This window comes from Fukomys damarensis, unplaced genomic scaffold, assembly GCF_012274545.1.
Source record: "Fukomys damarensis isolate Sample0158 unplaced genomic scaffold, DMR_v1.0_HiC HiC_scaffold_31, whole genome shotgun sequence".
Taxonomy (NCBI): domain Eukaryota; kingdom Metazoa; phylum Chordata; class Mammalia; order Rodentia; family Bathyergidae; genus Fukomys; species Fukomys damarensis.
The window spans coordinates 5,162,414-5,175,191 of NW_022900943.1; the positions used below are offsets into that span (position 1 = coordinate 5,162,414).

Consider the following 12,778-nt stretch of genomic DNA (forward strand, 5'->3'; position numbering starts at 1 on the left):
TTTTTTTTTTTTTGTCTGTTTCTTTTATTTCTTATTTTATTTTTGGGAGGGGGATCAGGGATAGAACACAGGACCTTGTGCTTGGGAGGCATGTGGTGGCACCACTGAGCTAAATCCCTGGCCCTTTTTGTCTGGTTTTTTTTTTAATGTATTAAAATTATTTATTTTGACTTCAATTTAAATTGGCAAGAATTTTATATATTTCTGGGACACAATGTTATATGTATACACTGTGTGTTTCTTGTTTGAAATCTTTTTTAAGGAAGATGAAAAATTATCTATTGACTTATTCAAATTGTTTAAAAGCTTTTAATAAGCACTAGTGGTAAATTATACACAATCAAACATTACAGGAATAATTCAGCTGATTGCAATTCATAGAGAATTCTGTTTTGTTGAAAAATGTTTATATGCCCCCATAAGAACGGATACTTTAACTCCTATCAAATACATGAAGATTTGACATTAGGGCTGTGAGTATTTCATTGAATATAATAAAAGAGTCAAAATTATTGAGTTATTTTACTAAACACACCAATTTCAAAATTTAGACTTCAAGTCATTTTATCTGAATAATTGGGTTATCATATGGATCAAATTAACTGTATAATTGTCACATGTGTACCACTTAGAAAAAACTTAGGAGTAGCATTTTGGCATCGAATATTTAATCTTTGTAAGAAGGCAGTTGCTAAGTTTCCACTGAGATATTCAAACCTGTTGAACTGTGCCTTCAAGCTTGGATATTATTAAAAAGAGAGAGTGAACACTTTCCTAGCTGTCCCCCACTTCTACCAGGCAGATATGTATGAAAGTTAAAACAGAGTATTCAAGTTCTGGAAAGTTCTTTCTACATATTTACTCTTTGTTTTTTAAGCTTTTATTTGTGTTATGTGTTTCATATAAGCAGAAATGTTATCTCACTGGACTCTTGTTTTTCCTGTTTGTGCGTAGATTTCTGGGCAACCTTGTAACGGTGTTCTCCAGGCAGCACATGCAGTGGCTGTGGGACTTCAGTAGGAGGAAGCCCTTTTGGATAGGCAAGTATCTGTGCTCTACTGCAAAAGGAGGTGAATGGTCCCACACCTTCTTCTTATTCTGTGGGCCGAATCTTATGGTTTATAATAATAGGGCAAGGTCAGACCCTATCTCATTATAAAACATGAAAGGCCTTGGAGTGTTGCTCAGTGCAAAGGCCCTGGGTTCAATCCCCAGTATAGCAAAGCAAACAGACAATTAAATTTATGTGTATGTGGCATATACCTAAGTATAAATGGTGAAATATGCTGAAGAAGTAGAAATGATTCATCTCTAATAAAAACTATAGATACTCCTAATTTTGTTCTTTGTTTCTGAAGGTTTTAGTATTTTCTAATTTTGACTGTACTAATCTTTATTTGATTGATAATGCAAGTAAGTCACTAAAGAAAATGAGGTATTCCTAACCCAAAATACTTCAGTTGCTTCTACCCAAGAATATTCACAGCATCATTTGGGAGAAGGCAATGTGCTACGTACCCAGGACTGTATTCATTCAAGGTGTCAGATTATGCTGCTGAAGAGGACTCCTCTCTTCTCTTATCCTTTTTTTTGTTTGTACTCCGAATGAGAGAGAAGGGAGAAAATGCCTCTTTAGAAAAAACATCCTGGACGCTTCACAACGTGAAAGTGTAATTTGCAGGGCTTGTTGGTGGGAATAGGGAGGGAGGGAGGAAGAGCAAAGCTGCTTTTCCTTGGAGTTGCAGCGGATTGAAACCGAAAGCTCCAGACTCAAAGGAATACATCGCAAGCTACTTTCCAATAGGCAAAGGAAGACATTGAACTAATGAGGAAGAACACTGGGCAGGGAAGTGTTTGCTTCCCTGTGATAAGAGCTCTGCCTGCAGGATGCGTGACACAGATAAAAGTAGGCAGGATGTATTAAAAGTGGAGGTGTGCTGAGAGTGTTCGAGGCATTAGCTAATTTAATCCTCGAAGCAGCCTTACTTCAAGTATTTTTGTGTCCATTTCTTAGATCAGAAAGTAAACCTCAGAGAGGGTAAACAAAAGCCCCAAGCAGCCAACTGACAAGTCGTGGGATTAGACTTGGGCCGTAGGTCTGCCTGCTGCCAAAGCTGTCTGGTCTTTGTGTTTTGCAGTATTTTCCATGTCTGTTGTCTCTTTTGGAACCTGAGCCCACATTAGCTGTGCTTAGAGCAACAGCGTGGACTGTATCTGGATACAAAAGTAGTCACATGTTTGCTGCATTCTTTTGGCTCCCGTTAGGTTTGAACGACCAAGGGCACGCTGGCCACTGGGAGTGGATTGGCGGAGAATCTCTCACCTTCACCATCTGGAAGAGGGGGCCCCCGCCTCGCTCACAGTTTGGAAAGAGCTGTGTTTTGGTTCAGAGAAGGGGGAAGTGGCAAACAAGGCACTGCAGGAAAGGCAAGCCTCACCACTTCGTGTGCTCTAGGAAACTCGAAATGTGACTGGATATGCAGTGCCTGCCCGAGCTCTCTCACCTGTTTCTTAACAAGATTTATGAATTTGCTCCATAGGAAGCAAATTGTCACGACTGGATGGGTACACTTTTGTGAGTCTATCTTGTAAAAATAGAACCTAGAGTAATAATTCCAGGGAGGCTGATAAAAGAGTATTTCTTACAAATTGAGATACAATTTTTATCTCGGTATCTTTCTCGATAAGTGCCTGCAGTATTGTAAAGTGGACTTATTCCAGAAGACCTGCATACCCACCACACTGCACATCTCGGGCAGCACCAATTTCATGTTCCTTCGATATGAGTTATTTCCGTTACCTCGAATGTGCCCACTCTCAAGTCTGTTGTAGGTGCTACTGCCATTGTGGCGTAAGTGAAGCATACCCCACCGGTTCATTAAACCAAGGTTGAGTTGCAAATGGTTTGTTTGTCCTGTGGTACCTTCGAAATGTGAAAACTAAAACTGGAGGCTGTGGAAGGAAAGGAGAATTGTTTTTCTGATGGAAGGATCTTGGAGCTGGAGGCTCAAAGCTGTAAAGGTGAGAGAATTCAGGGCCCCCCACCATCACTCGTGAAACATGCCTCCTTCTCGGAGCGAATGTCGACGTGCCACCATCTAAAGCTAAAGACTGGGTTCTCCAGACTTTCAGAGCCCTGAAAAATGGGAAGCAACAAAATGTCTTCATCTTCATAGCAGTTACCGTGCTGACCTGCACTTCTCAAGGACATTGGAATGAGAGTGTACATGGGAGTGGTGATCAGCGTATGGAGGAAGAAGAATGCCTCCTTGGAAGCTTCCCCGTGAGCTATGCTGACCGGTAAAGAAAAGTAACACAGGGAACAGCTCTTGAAAACTTGCCTACTCAGAATTTTGTTGCAATTTTGAGCCCTTAAATCTCTATTTTCAGAAATTCCGTTTACTGGATTCTCTCATGGCAAGGTACCTTATTAATTTATAAACTTGGCTGCATGAAATATTTTTGTAGCAATAAATCACATAGTATCCCTCCCAGAATGCCTTACTAAAATTAAGGTTTAATCATAGGAAATCAGAACTTTATTTTTGAAATGTTTTTCCTCTTTATAATCACTGAAAAGTAAGAATGCACCCAATGTAACTTGCTATAAGCGTGCCAGTGTAGCTTCGGAATTGAAATTGGGTTCTCTAGTAGATTAGAGTTGTGGTGCAAGCCTTTGAGTGTTGTAGGCACTAAAAGTGATTTAAGAAAGTCATTCTACTTTCTGAATATAAAACATGACAGGCTTGTTTTATTTTTGTTCATTTGTTTTATTTCTGCTCATCCTTCAAAGTTTTGACTAACAGAGAGGTGCATAAGACTCAACCTTCTGCCTCTTACTTAAATCTAAATACACGGTAATTGTAGAATCTGTGGCTCCTTGCCTTAGATATCCAAGGCCTTTAGACTAGCACAATGCACAGGTCTCCCATGATCCTCTAGTGTACAACCAGATATACCGCAACTATCCTCTACGCCAGCTCCCGGACAGCTCCCTGTGACCCGCTGGCTTCTGCAGCGTGGAAAGTGGGATTTAGCCTTAAGAAAAGAAGGGTCACATCCTAGGAGGAAAGTGAAAGATCAAGAAATTCAAGGGCCACTGCTTGCTACTGATATTCTAAACCTCTGAAAATTATTTTGAATTGGAAAGCTATGTCAGATTGGTTGTGTAGAACTTGGTTGGCATGGGAAATCTGTTACACTTTTCCGCAATAAAAGTAACACAACTATCATTGCAAATGATGGTATACAAAGAGAAAGCTGCAGTTTTTACAACAGTTAGAAATACTGGCAGAATATTTTAAAATATTCCTGATCGTGACGATAGTGATCAAGTTAGGAAATCCAAGTAATGGATTTAGGCAAGTGTGAGTCCTGCGCAGGATTCACCATGACTTTCCTACTCGATCGTGGTTAAGGTTGGACTCAGGGAAGAAGTGGGAAACGGCTGTCAAATGTTCCTTCTGTCCTACTTGGCCAGTCCTACACGTTCAGCTCTGGTGGGCGTGGGAGGGAAGGAGGAGATGAGCAGAGTGGGAGGACTGGGAAGTTACAGAAGAGTAGGGGGAGCGTGGGGAGAAAGGGTGAGCAGGAAAGGACTGAGGGTGGAGCAGTACTAAATGTCTCCAGTCCTCCCCAAGCTTGAAACTGACTCATGAAATGCTCCCTCTGGACCTAAGGGCATGTGACTTTTCAGAATCTTCTGAATTTTGGTCTTAAAAAACAGAATATATTTGCAAAAAAAATTTTTTTTGGTACCAGCATCGAACTTGGGACCTTGTGCTTGTGAGGTAGGTGGCGGAACCACTGAGCTAAATCTCCGGCCCGTATTTGCTAAAAGTTTTAAAAGCTTACAATCCTTTCATCTCCTTCTAAGCCGTGGTTAAAACAAACCAGGTAACACTTATTTGCATTTCTGTTTTTGCTTCTTTTTAATACAGCTGAAATATATGCACCCATTTTAATCAATATGACGGTTCTGTGACATTTCATCCATAAACTGGTACTGATTAATTTCTGCAACAAAGCAGCATAGTACGTGTACTATAACTGGTGTTGCATCATAATTAATAAAATAAAATTATTTCTAGGTCTCAGATACTGTTCTTTTAGTTTTGCGTATTTTGTCTTTTTCCTGGGAGCACACGCGTTTGAGGTCTTAATGATCAACATGTCTCTCATCTTTACTGTTTCAACCTGCATTGTTATATGACTTTCACACATGCTTCCATCATTCAGTTAACAGATACTGAATGTAGCTTACCGACTCTGCAGCTAGCATTGTTTTAAATGCTAGAGATTGGGATAGAAAAATGTATAAAAGCATAACGCTCTGGGAGGCAGAGGCAGGAGAATTGCAAGTTAGAGCTCCCCCTGCCCCCGCTGGGCAGCATAGTGATTTAGCAGGATCATGTCTTGAAAACTGAAAAATGAAAATAAACAAAAGTTTAGGGATATAGCCTAGTACAAACCCAACACCACAAAAAAAAAAGTATACAAGTATAGCACAATATGTAAATTTACCAGAGAGGAAGTCACAGTGAAAATCAGTGGTGATATTCTTTTCCAGAATTAGAGGGGAGCACACTCAGATACAAGTAATGCAGACTATGCAGACTGACTTTTGCTTTATTTCTCTCCTGATTAAGAAACTGATATTAACTTCCTGCGTTTATAATCAGATGGAAGTGTTACTTGTAGCAGCTGTCTCAAATTTCCTGTCTCCGGGATCCAGTTAGGCCCTGAGTTTTAAATCTACTTAATTGGATTTGTTAACAATTACTTTTTCAAAAATGGCAGCACTGCATGTGTCTATATCTTAGAAATTCTTGGAGTAACAGAAATGAGATCTTTGATATCACGTCATCTAACACCCTAATAATAAAATAAAGACTGAGGTCCTCAAAGATTGAAGGTAAAGAAATCAGCACCAGAACTGAGGTGTTCCCAGGGGTAGTGGAATCTCCTCCTCTCAGTGTTCCGCGTAGCCATTATAATTCTGTAAGATGGTTTTACTACACTGCAGTAAAATATTTTTGAGTTGCGAGTCTGATAAAATTCACCAGACTTAAAAAATGCTACTAAAATCGCTATATAAAATTTATTTCCAAAAACCATAAAGGGAATGATGTACTTGCTGTGTGTGTATCTGACTCACCCAAGCTACATTTTCGTGTTTTTGCCCATGTCTCTCCCAGACTTTCGTTTACTTGTTTGCACTTGGCTAAGAGGGAAGGAAGGCTCATTTGACACACTGGTAAGTTTACAGTACTGCTCCATTGATCTTCCTCTCTCCCCATCAGTCAAGGGAAGGAACTGTTCCTAACGGTGGAGTGTGCCTGGATGTCATGTCCAGAGCTCCATGATTTTTGTAAAATTAATTTTATAAGTCTGTAGAGCAGGATCAGGCAGGAAATGGACGTACTATCCTCATGACTTACACATGTAACTTTTTATAGGCCTTACACTCTGCTAGGCAATAAAGTTTAGCTTATTTTAAGACAGAAAGGAACAAAAATCAACCGGCACTGCCATAAGGGGCTCGTGGTAACCTGCAGTGCTTTTCCCGAGCAGTGACGTATGAGTTCACCTTTTGTTTCCATCTCCATCTGTGTTTTGCTTTCCACAGGTGATCCATCTCAACTTGCCCTACAGAAAAGAACAAAATGTCCTGACCAGACTGTATGCTGCCTGTAGTAAACATAATTTCAGTATAAATACAGAAATTCATTAAAATTATAAGAATAAAGATATACCACCCTAAACCAAATCAAAGTTGAAGTGGCTATAATAATATTAGAGTAGATTTTAAAGCAATAACTATTACCAAGGATACCTTATTATGTTAAGGCACTAATATTTTAAGAGAATCTAATAACCCAAAACATGTATGCATCTAATAACAAAGTTTAAAAATACATGAAACAAAGCTGATAGAATTGAAAAGAAAAAGGGGCACATCCATATTTATAGAAAGAAATATCAATACTTTCTAATAATTGATAGAACAAATAGCTAGAAAATTGATAAGAATATAGAAATGTGGACACAACTAAATGAAATGAAATTTATAGAATACTTCATGCAACAATATATTTTATTTTTAAATGCATATGACACATTTACTATGGCAGACCCATATTAGGACATAAAACAAGTCTCAGTAACTTTAAAAGTCAAACAAAATATGTTTCTGACAACAGTGGAATTAAATTAGAAATCAGCAACAAGTATTTCTGGAAGATCTCCAAGAGGGGTTAGTCATTAAATTATATACTTCTTTAACACATCAGTTAAAGAAGAAATCAAAGAGGAGATACAAATATTCTGATCTGAATAAAATGAAAACAGCATATTAAAGATTGTGGAATGCCAGTAGCATACACAGGGAGAGTTTATAGTAGCCAATGCCTATATTAGGAAGAAAAGTCTGATCTCGGTATTACTTCTCTCTTAAAAATGGAAATAGAACAAAACAGAAGGAAATAATAAAAACCAGGCAGGAATCAATGAAATAAAAAACTAAATAACAGCAAAACGAGTGAAGCCAAAAACAGATACTTTGAGAATATGAAGGAGAGAGGAAAGAAGGAAAGGAGGGAGGGAAGGGGGGGACAGAGAGAGAGAGAGAGAGAGAGAGCCTTTAGATTGATTAGGAAAATATAAATACTTGAATTACTAATATTAGGAATGAGAGAGATCACATCACTACTGATTCTAGCTATTAAAAACGAGAATACCATAAAAAACTTAGTGTCAATAACTTCAACAACATAAATGAAACATATAAATTCTTTGAAACAACTACCAAACCACCAAAGTACAATAAAAAAGAGATGACTTGAAAAAGTCCTATAACAACTAATGAAATTGATTGTAGTTTAAAACTTTCTCACAAAACTGCAGGCTTGGATAACTTCACAGTTGAGTTCTACACATATTTAGGGAAGAAGTAATACAAGTTCTACAAAAATTCACCCATAAAATTGGAAAGAATACTTTCTATCAATAATGCTCTGATATTAGGCTACACAAAAATATTACCAGAAAAGGAAACTACAGAGCAATTATCTCTTATGAATATTGATAGAAAAATTCTAAACAAGATTTTACCAATTCAGTTCCAACAGTGCACACACAAGGATAATAAATTATGACCAAGACACTGTTGAGAGAATGAAAATGCAAATCACATATTGGAAGAAAAGTTTTACTATGCACATATTTAATAAATTATTTATATCCAGACTATAGTTTTTAAAATTCTAAAAATTAATAATAAGATCTTTTTTAATGAAGAGAAGATTTTAACATTTCACCAAGAAAAGATATAGGGATGGCAAAAAGTGCATAAAACTATATCCAAAATCATTACTAGGTGGCACTACACACCTAACAGGATGGATAAAATGAAAAGTCATCATATCCAGAGTTGGTGAAGATATAGAGAAACTGGAGCATTCATACACTGTTGCTGAAACTATAAAATGGCACAACCTCTTTTACCAAAAATTTGATGGTTTCTTTAAAAGTTAAACATATATCTCGTATGATCTAGCCAACGCACTCCTATGTGTTTACCCAAGAGTAAAGCATAATTTCCATTCACAGACTTACACATGAATGTTCATAGCAGCTTTATCTGTAGCACCCAGAATAGTAGACATCCCAAATGTTCATTATCATGAATGAATAAGGAAATTATCTTTACATTATAATGGAATAAAACAAAAGAGTTATTGACACAACATGGATGATATTTAGAATAATCCTGCTGAGTGAGGGAAGCCTGACCAACAATAAAGAGTACCTAGTACATAAATAGCCCATTTCTAGAAAATATAAGTAATCTATGATGACAGAAAGTAAGCTGTCTCTTGTAGGAATGGTAGAGCAATAGCAAAGGTGGAGGGAGGGACCACAAGGGACATGACGCTTTTGAGCATGACGATGTGTTCACTCTCTTGGTTATAGTAAGTGTGTTACAAGTGTACATTTACCAAAGTCTGGGCTGGGAATGTGGCTCGGTGGCAGAGTGTTTGCCTTACATGCGCAAGGCCATGGGTTCCATCCTTAGTTGCCAGAAGGAAAACACATGTATCAAAATTGATCAAATAAGTGTTTAAATAAACTGCTCAAAAAAAAAAAACCCCAGTAAAATATTATCCACAACAGCTAGAAACTTTTCAAAAGAAAATGAAAACTATTTGTATGAAGCTCTGTGTATGAACTATTTCATACATATATCTCAGGGCAATAAATATATGGAATAGAATTACATGATTCAGATGGCCAGTGAGAGAAAAATGCCTAGTAGACTAGTACATGGCCTGATTAAAAACATAATTCTAGTACATGGCCTGATTAAAAACATAATTCTATCACATGATGCTAATTTAAAATAGAATATAAAATAAACCATTTTAATAGCTGCATTACAATGGGCATACTCCAAGGGAGAAAAACATGAGCTGGGATGATATCTCCTGTCTATATCACTTCCTGGCCATGTATCCTAAATTCTCTAAACGGAGGTTTATCGCTTGTAACATGAAGACATCAATAACTTGCTGGAAGAATTGTGAAAATTAAATGTAAAACTATAAAGAATGTACCTGGGACACAGTAAGCACCCAATAAAAGATATTTTTAAAAGTGTGTGCTGTGCACGCATGTGTGTGTAATGCAAAGCCTGCATCTGCACTTGAAAGAAGGCAGCGACTTCAAACAGGGACTAACTCTAGCAGGAAAGTGGAACTGGAGGCTGGAGAATAGGGGTTTTAAGGTTCTAAATTACAAATGTGAACTTTCACACTTTTGGGGTCTTTTTTTATTGAATGAGGTGATAATTTTAAGTTTTGGAAATAGCCAGATGACTGAGGAAACCCTATTTTTTTTTTTTTGTAATGGGGATCAAACTTGGGCCCTTGTGCTTGTGAGGCAGGCAGCAGAACCACTGAGCCAAGCCCCAGCCCTGAGGAAGCTCTTTCAAAAAGCGACTGCCCTTGCTTTGAGACAAGAACTATCATATATCAATCTCATTCTAAAAGGAGACAAATTAAGGAATAGTTCTTCACAGGACAGAAAGAGTTCTTAACTTTGCTAATGCATTGGACTTGGGTGATAGATATTTACGGAGCACAGCTTCTCCCTGGAGCCACATTTTCAAAATTTCCTTTTGCAGTCAGCATTCAAGAATATATTGGTTGTGTATACTGAAGAGAACTTTGTTTCCAAATCATGCTCCAGTCAACACTTGAAGATCTGAATGGTGTGAAAAGGAGAGAAAAGTGATTCAGTGGGTGTGGGCTCAGGAACAATTCAGGTCAGAAGCTCGTTAACAAAACACCACCAGGAGCTTGCTCTTTATCCTGTCCTGGTCTGCAGCTTTCCTGCCCAGCAGAATCATTAGAGTAATTATGACTAGACCCAAAGAAAGGGCCGAGTCCGGTTGAACCTTTGCAAACGTATCGAAGTCCTACTAAGCTTTATGGCGAACATGAGCCGGCGTCAGTTACTTGGTAAAGGCAAAGTCTGGCGGGAAAGTTTGCTTTGCTTTCACGTTTTATTGTCATAATTTTTCACAGTGTGTCTCATGCCGCCTTGTTACCTAATTCCTGTACCTTGGAGGGAAAATGTGTAATATTTTAATATTTATGTTACAGGTACCTAAGATTATGTTTCTGTACAGGTCTTGCCAAGATAGGTAAGCCAACTTTTATTTATAGAAAGTAGAAAATATAAATCTGTCTAAAATCTTTCCTGAGATGAAGGTTTTAATATTTCCAGAGTTGATTTTCGTGCCTACTCTTGGACAGCCGTGGAGATTTCTGTCAATACAAGGTGTCATTGTTTTAGGTAGACTCTCCATGACTTTCTTTTTCCCCCGACTTTCCTGTCTTTTGGCAACTTCTCCTTGCATTCTGTCCTACATTTGGCCCTGAGTCAGTTGAAAGCTTTGCAAGCTGATTTTCCATTCCCATCTGAATTTTTGCTTAGCTGCGGAACTGTTTTCCATGTGTTTTTAATCATTTGTCCATGTGTTACGAGCTTATAGGGACAATATGGTTCTCCCAAGCTGCCCGCGTTGTATAAGCAGAAACTGGCAAGGCGGCCAGGAGGGGAACAGTTTTCAGACAGATGCCCCCACACTCCCTCTGTTGGTGATACACCACCTCCACCTTCCAACGGGAGTACAACAATTTACAAGCTGCCTGAAGTTACCCGTGCCTTTCTTAGCAGTGTCATTATCCTTTGGGAAAGACTTCACTGAGAATTGTAGCAATGGGACAAAGTTCAAAGACCTTTTTGGGAAATAAAATGTGACTTATTCTGATCCCTTCCAAACTCAGTGGAAATTTGATTTTAAAACACAGCCTAAGCATGGAGAATGAAGGATAAGTTCTCTAGGACAAAGCGGTACCTCTTGAAAAGTAAAACGTGACAAAGAACCCTGCCAGAAATTTCCATACCCATTTGTGTTAGATGTGGTATATTAAAATAAACACCTGCTAGTCTCCTAACCATAAAGTAAGGGGCCAGGGGCAAGAAACAAACAGAAAAATGTGCTAAAGAAGATCTCTGTGCTCATAATTGCTAACTACGTAGTCTCCAGCAAACAGAGTCCTTGCCTTGGAATACGTCTTCCCACCCGGGTAAGGGAGACACGCATTTCCAAATTAAGCAGAGCGCAAGGAATCACCAGCTGTGTGAACAAAGAAGGAACCCAGCTCCCAGAACCCCGGTGAAGGGCTCCCTTATAAATCTTCAGCTAGCTAGGTGTTGTCTGGAAAGCAGGCAGCTTTTGTAGCTTAAAACTTTACGATTCTCCTAGCTTTCTTTGGTTTACTCTCACCTCCCATCCTTTCTCATTCTGGTTAGGACTGATTTTGTGGAAAATGAATGAAATACTGCAGAGCGTGTGAGTGGCTGTGAGGAATCAGGCAGTCCTGGGAAGGAGGTTTTAAAGGAGTATTGGAACAGAGCGGACTCCGGTGGTTGCTGGGTGAGTGGACGTAAGAAAGGGAGAGGTCGGGTTTGGACAAAGTTTTCTCACGTTTGCCTTGTGAAAGCAGACGACACTGAAGGGCAGAACCTGAGAACTTTTCGGGCATAAAAACACGATTTTTAAAAATGTGAAACAGTCATTCAGTGCACAAATGCTGACAGGAGGCAACCAGGAGGTGAGGGAGTTTGACAACACTGGTAGATTATTCAATAAAGCGGTTGGAAAAGAGGCAATTCCAAAAGTAGAGGAGAAAGGAGAGGTGACCCGGCACGATTTTATTTATGGTCACATTCGAGGAAACTCTTCTACGTGATGGCTTCTGCCTTTCTCACAGAAAAGGGAGGTGAGATTATTTGCTAAAATTGATGAAAGAGGTAAAGCAGAACTTTAGGGATTTTCAATAATTGATGTGAACATGCAGAGTTGACTGAAGTGATAAAAAGAGATTGCTGGGCAGTGCTTAGGGCTCATTTGAGACGAAAGACAATTTCCATGGATTTGATGTGCACTGATTTTGCATCATCATCGTCTCTGGCAGTTTTCTTGATTCTAGGTGCAGAAGTCAGGCCGCTAGGTTTCTCTAGGGCTGGGATTTTGCTAGATGAGCACAAGATAAGGAGTAAAGAACAAGGAAGTTGGGAATTTTACAGAAGTTTAAAATGATGGACCTTGGGCCAGGGATTTAGTTCAGTGGTGCTGCCGCCTGCCTCACAAGCTCAAGGACCCGAGTTCAAACCTCAGTACCAAGGAAAAAAAAAAAAAAAAAAAAAG

General features: G+C 38.8%; 2 protein-coding genes and 1 long non-coding RNA gene across 4 annotated transcripts in view; 2 read left to right on the forward strand and 1 right to left on the reverse strand.

Annotated features, from left to right (window-relative positions):
• Positions 1–4,781, forward strand: part of LOC117283858 (FRAS1-related extracellular matrix protein 1-like) — a 40,735-nt gene extending 35,954 nt beyond the window's left edge. Inside the window, exons 12-13 of the mRNA XM_033757737.1 lie at positions 955–1,040; positions 2,266–4,781. Of these exons, the coding sequence (XP_033613628.1) occupies positions 955–1,040; positions 2,266–2,471 (292 nt within the window). The 3' untranslated portion in view covers positions 2,472–4,781. The remainder of the gene's footprint in view (positions 1–954; positions 1,041–2,265) is intronic.
• Positions 4,782–6,144: 1,363 nt separating this feature from the next.
• The window catches only part of Cer1 (cerberus 1, DAN family BMP antagonist), a 15,501-nt gene continuing 8,867 nt past the window's right edge, over positions 6,145–12,778 (forward strand). The window contains exons 1-3 of one of the 2 annotated variants that reach the window (XM_010630965.3): positions 6,145–6,256; positions 10,665–10,705; positions 11,881–12,004. The gene's annotated coding sequence lies outside the window, so the exon portion shown is untranslated. Of the gene's footprint in view, positions 6,257–10,664; positions 10,706–11,803; positions 12,005–12,778 lie in introns of those variants that run through there. The other variant, XM_019208467.2, reaches the window with a different exon arrangement.
• LOC117283860 overlaps positions 10,028–12,778 on the reverse strand; it is a 28,411-nt gene continuing 25,660 nt past the window's right edge. The window contains exon 3 of the long non-coding RNA XR_004514892.1: positions 10,028–10,263. This is a non-coding gene — a long non-coding RNA (uncharacterized LOC117283860). The remainder of the gene's footprint in view (positions 10,264–12,778) is intronic.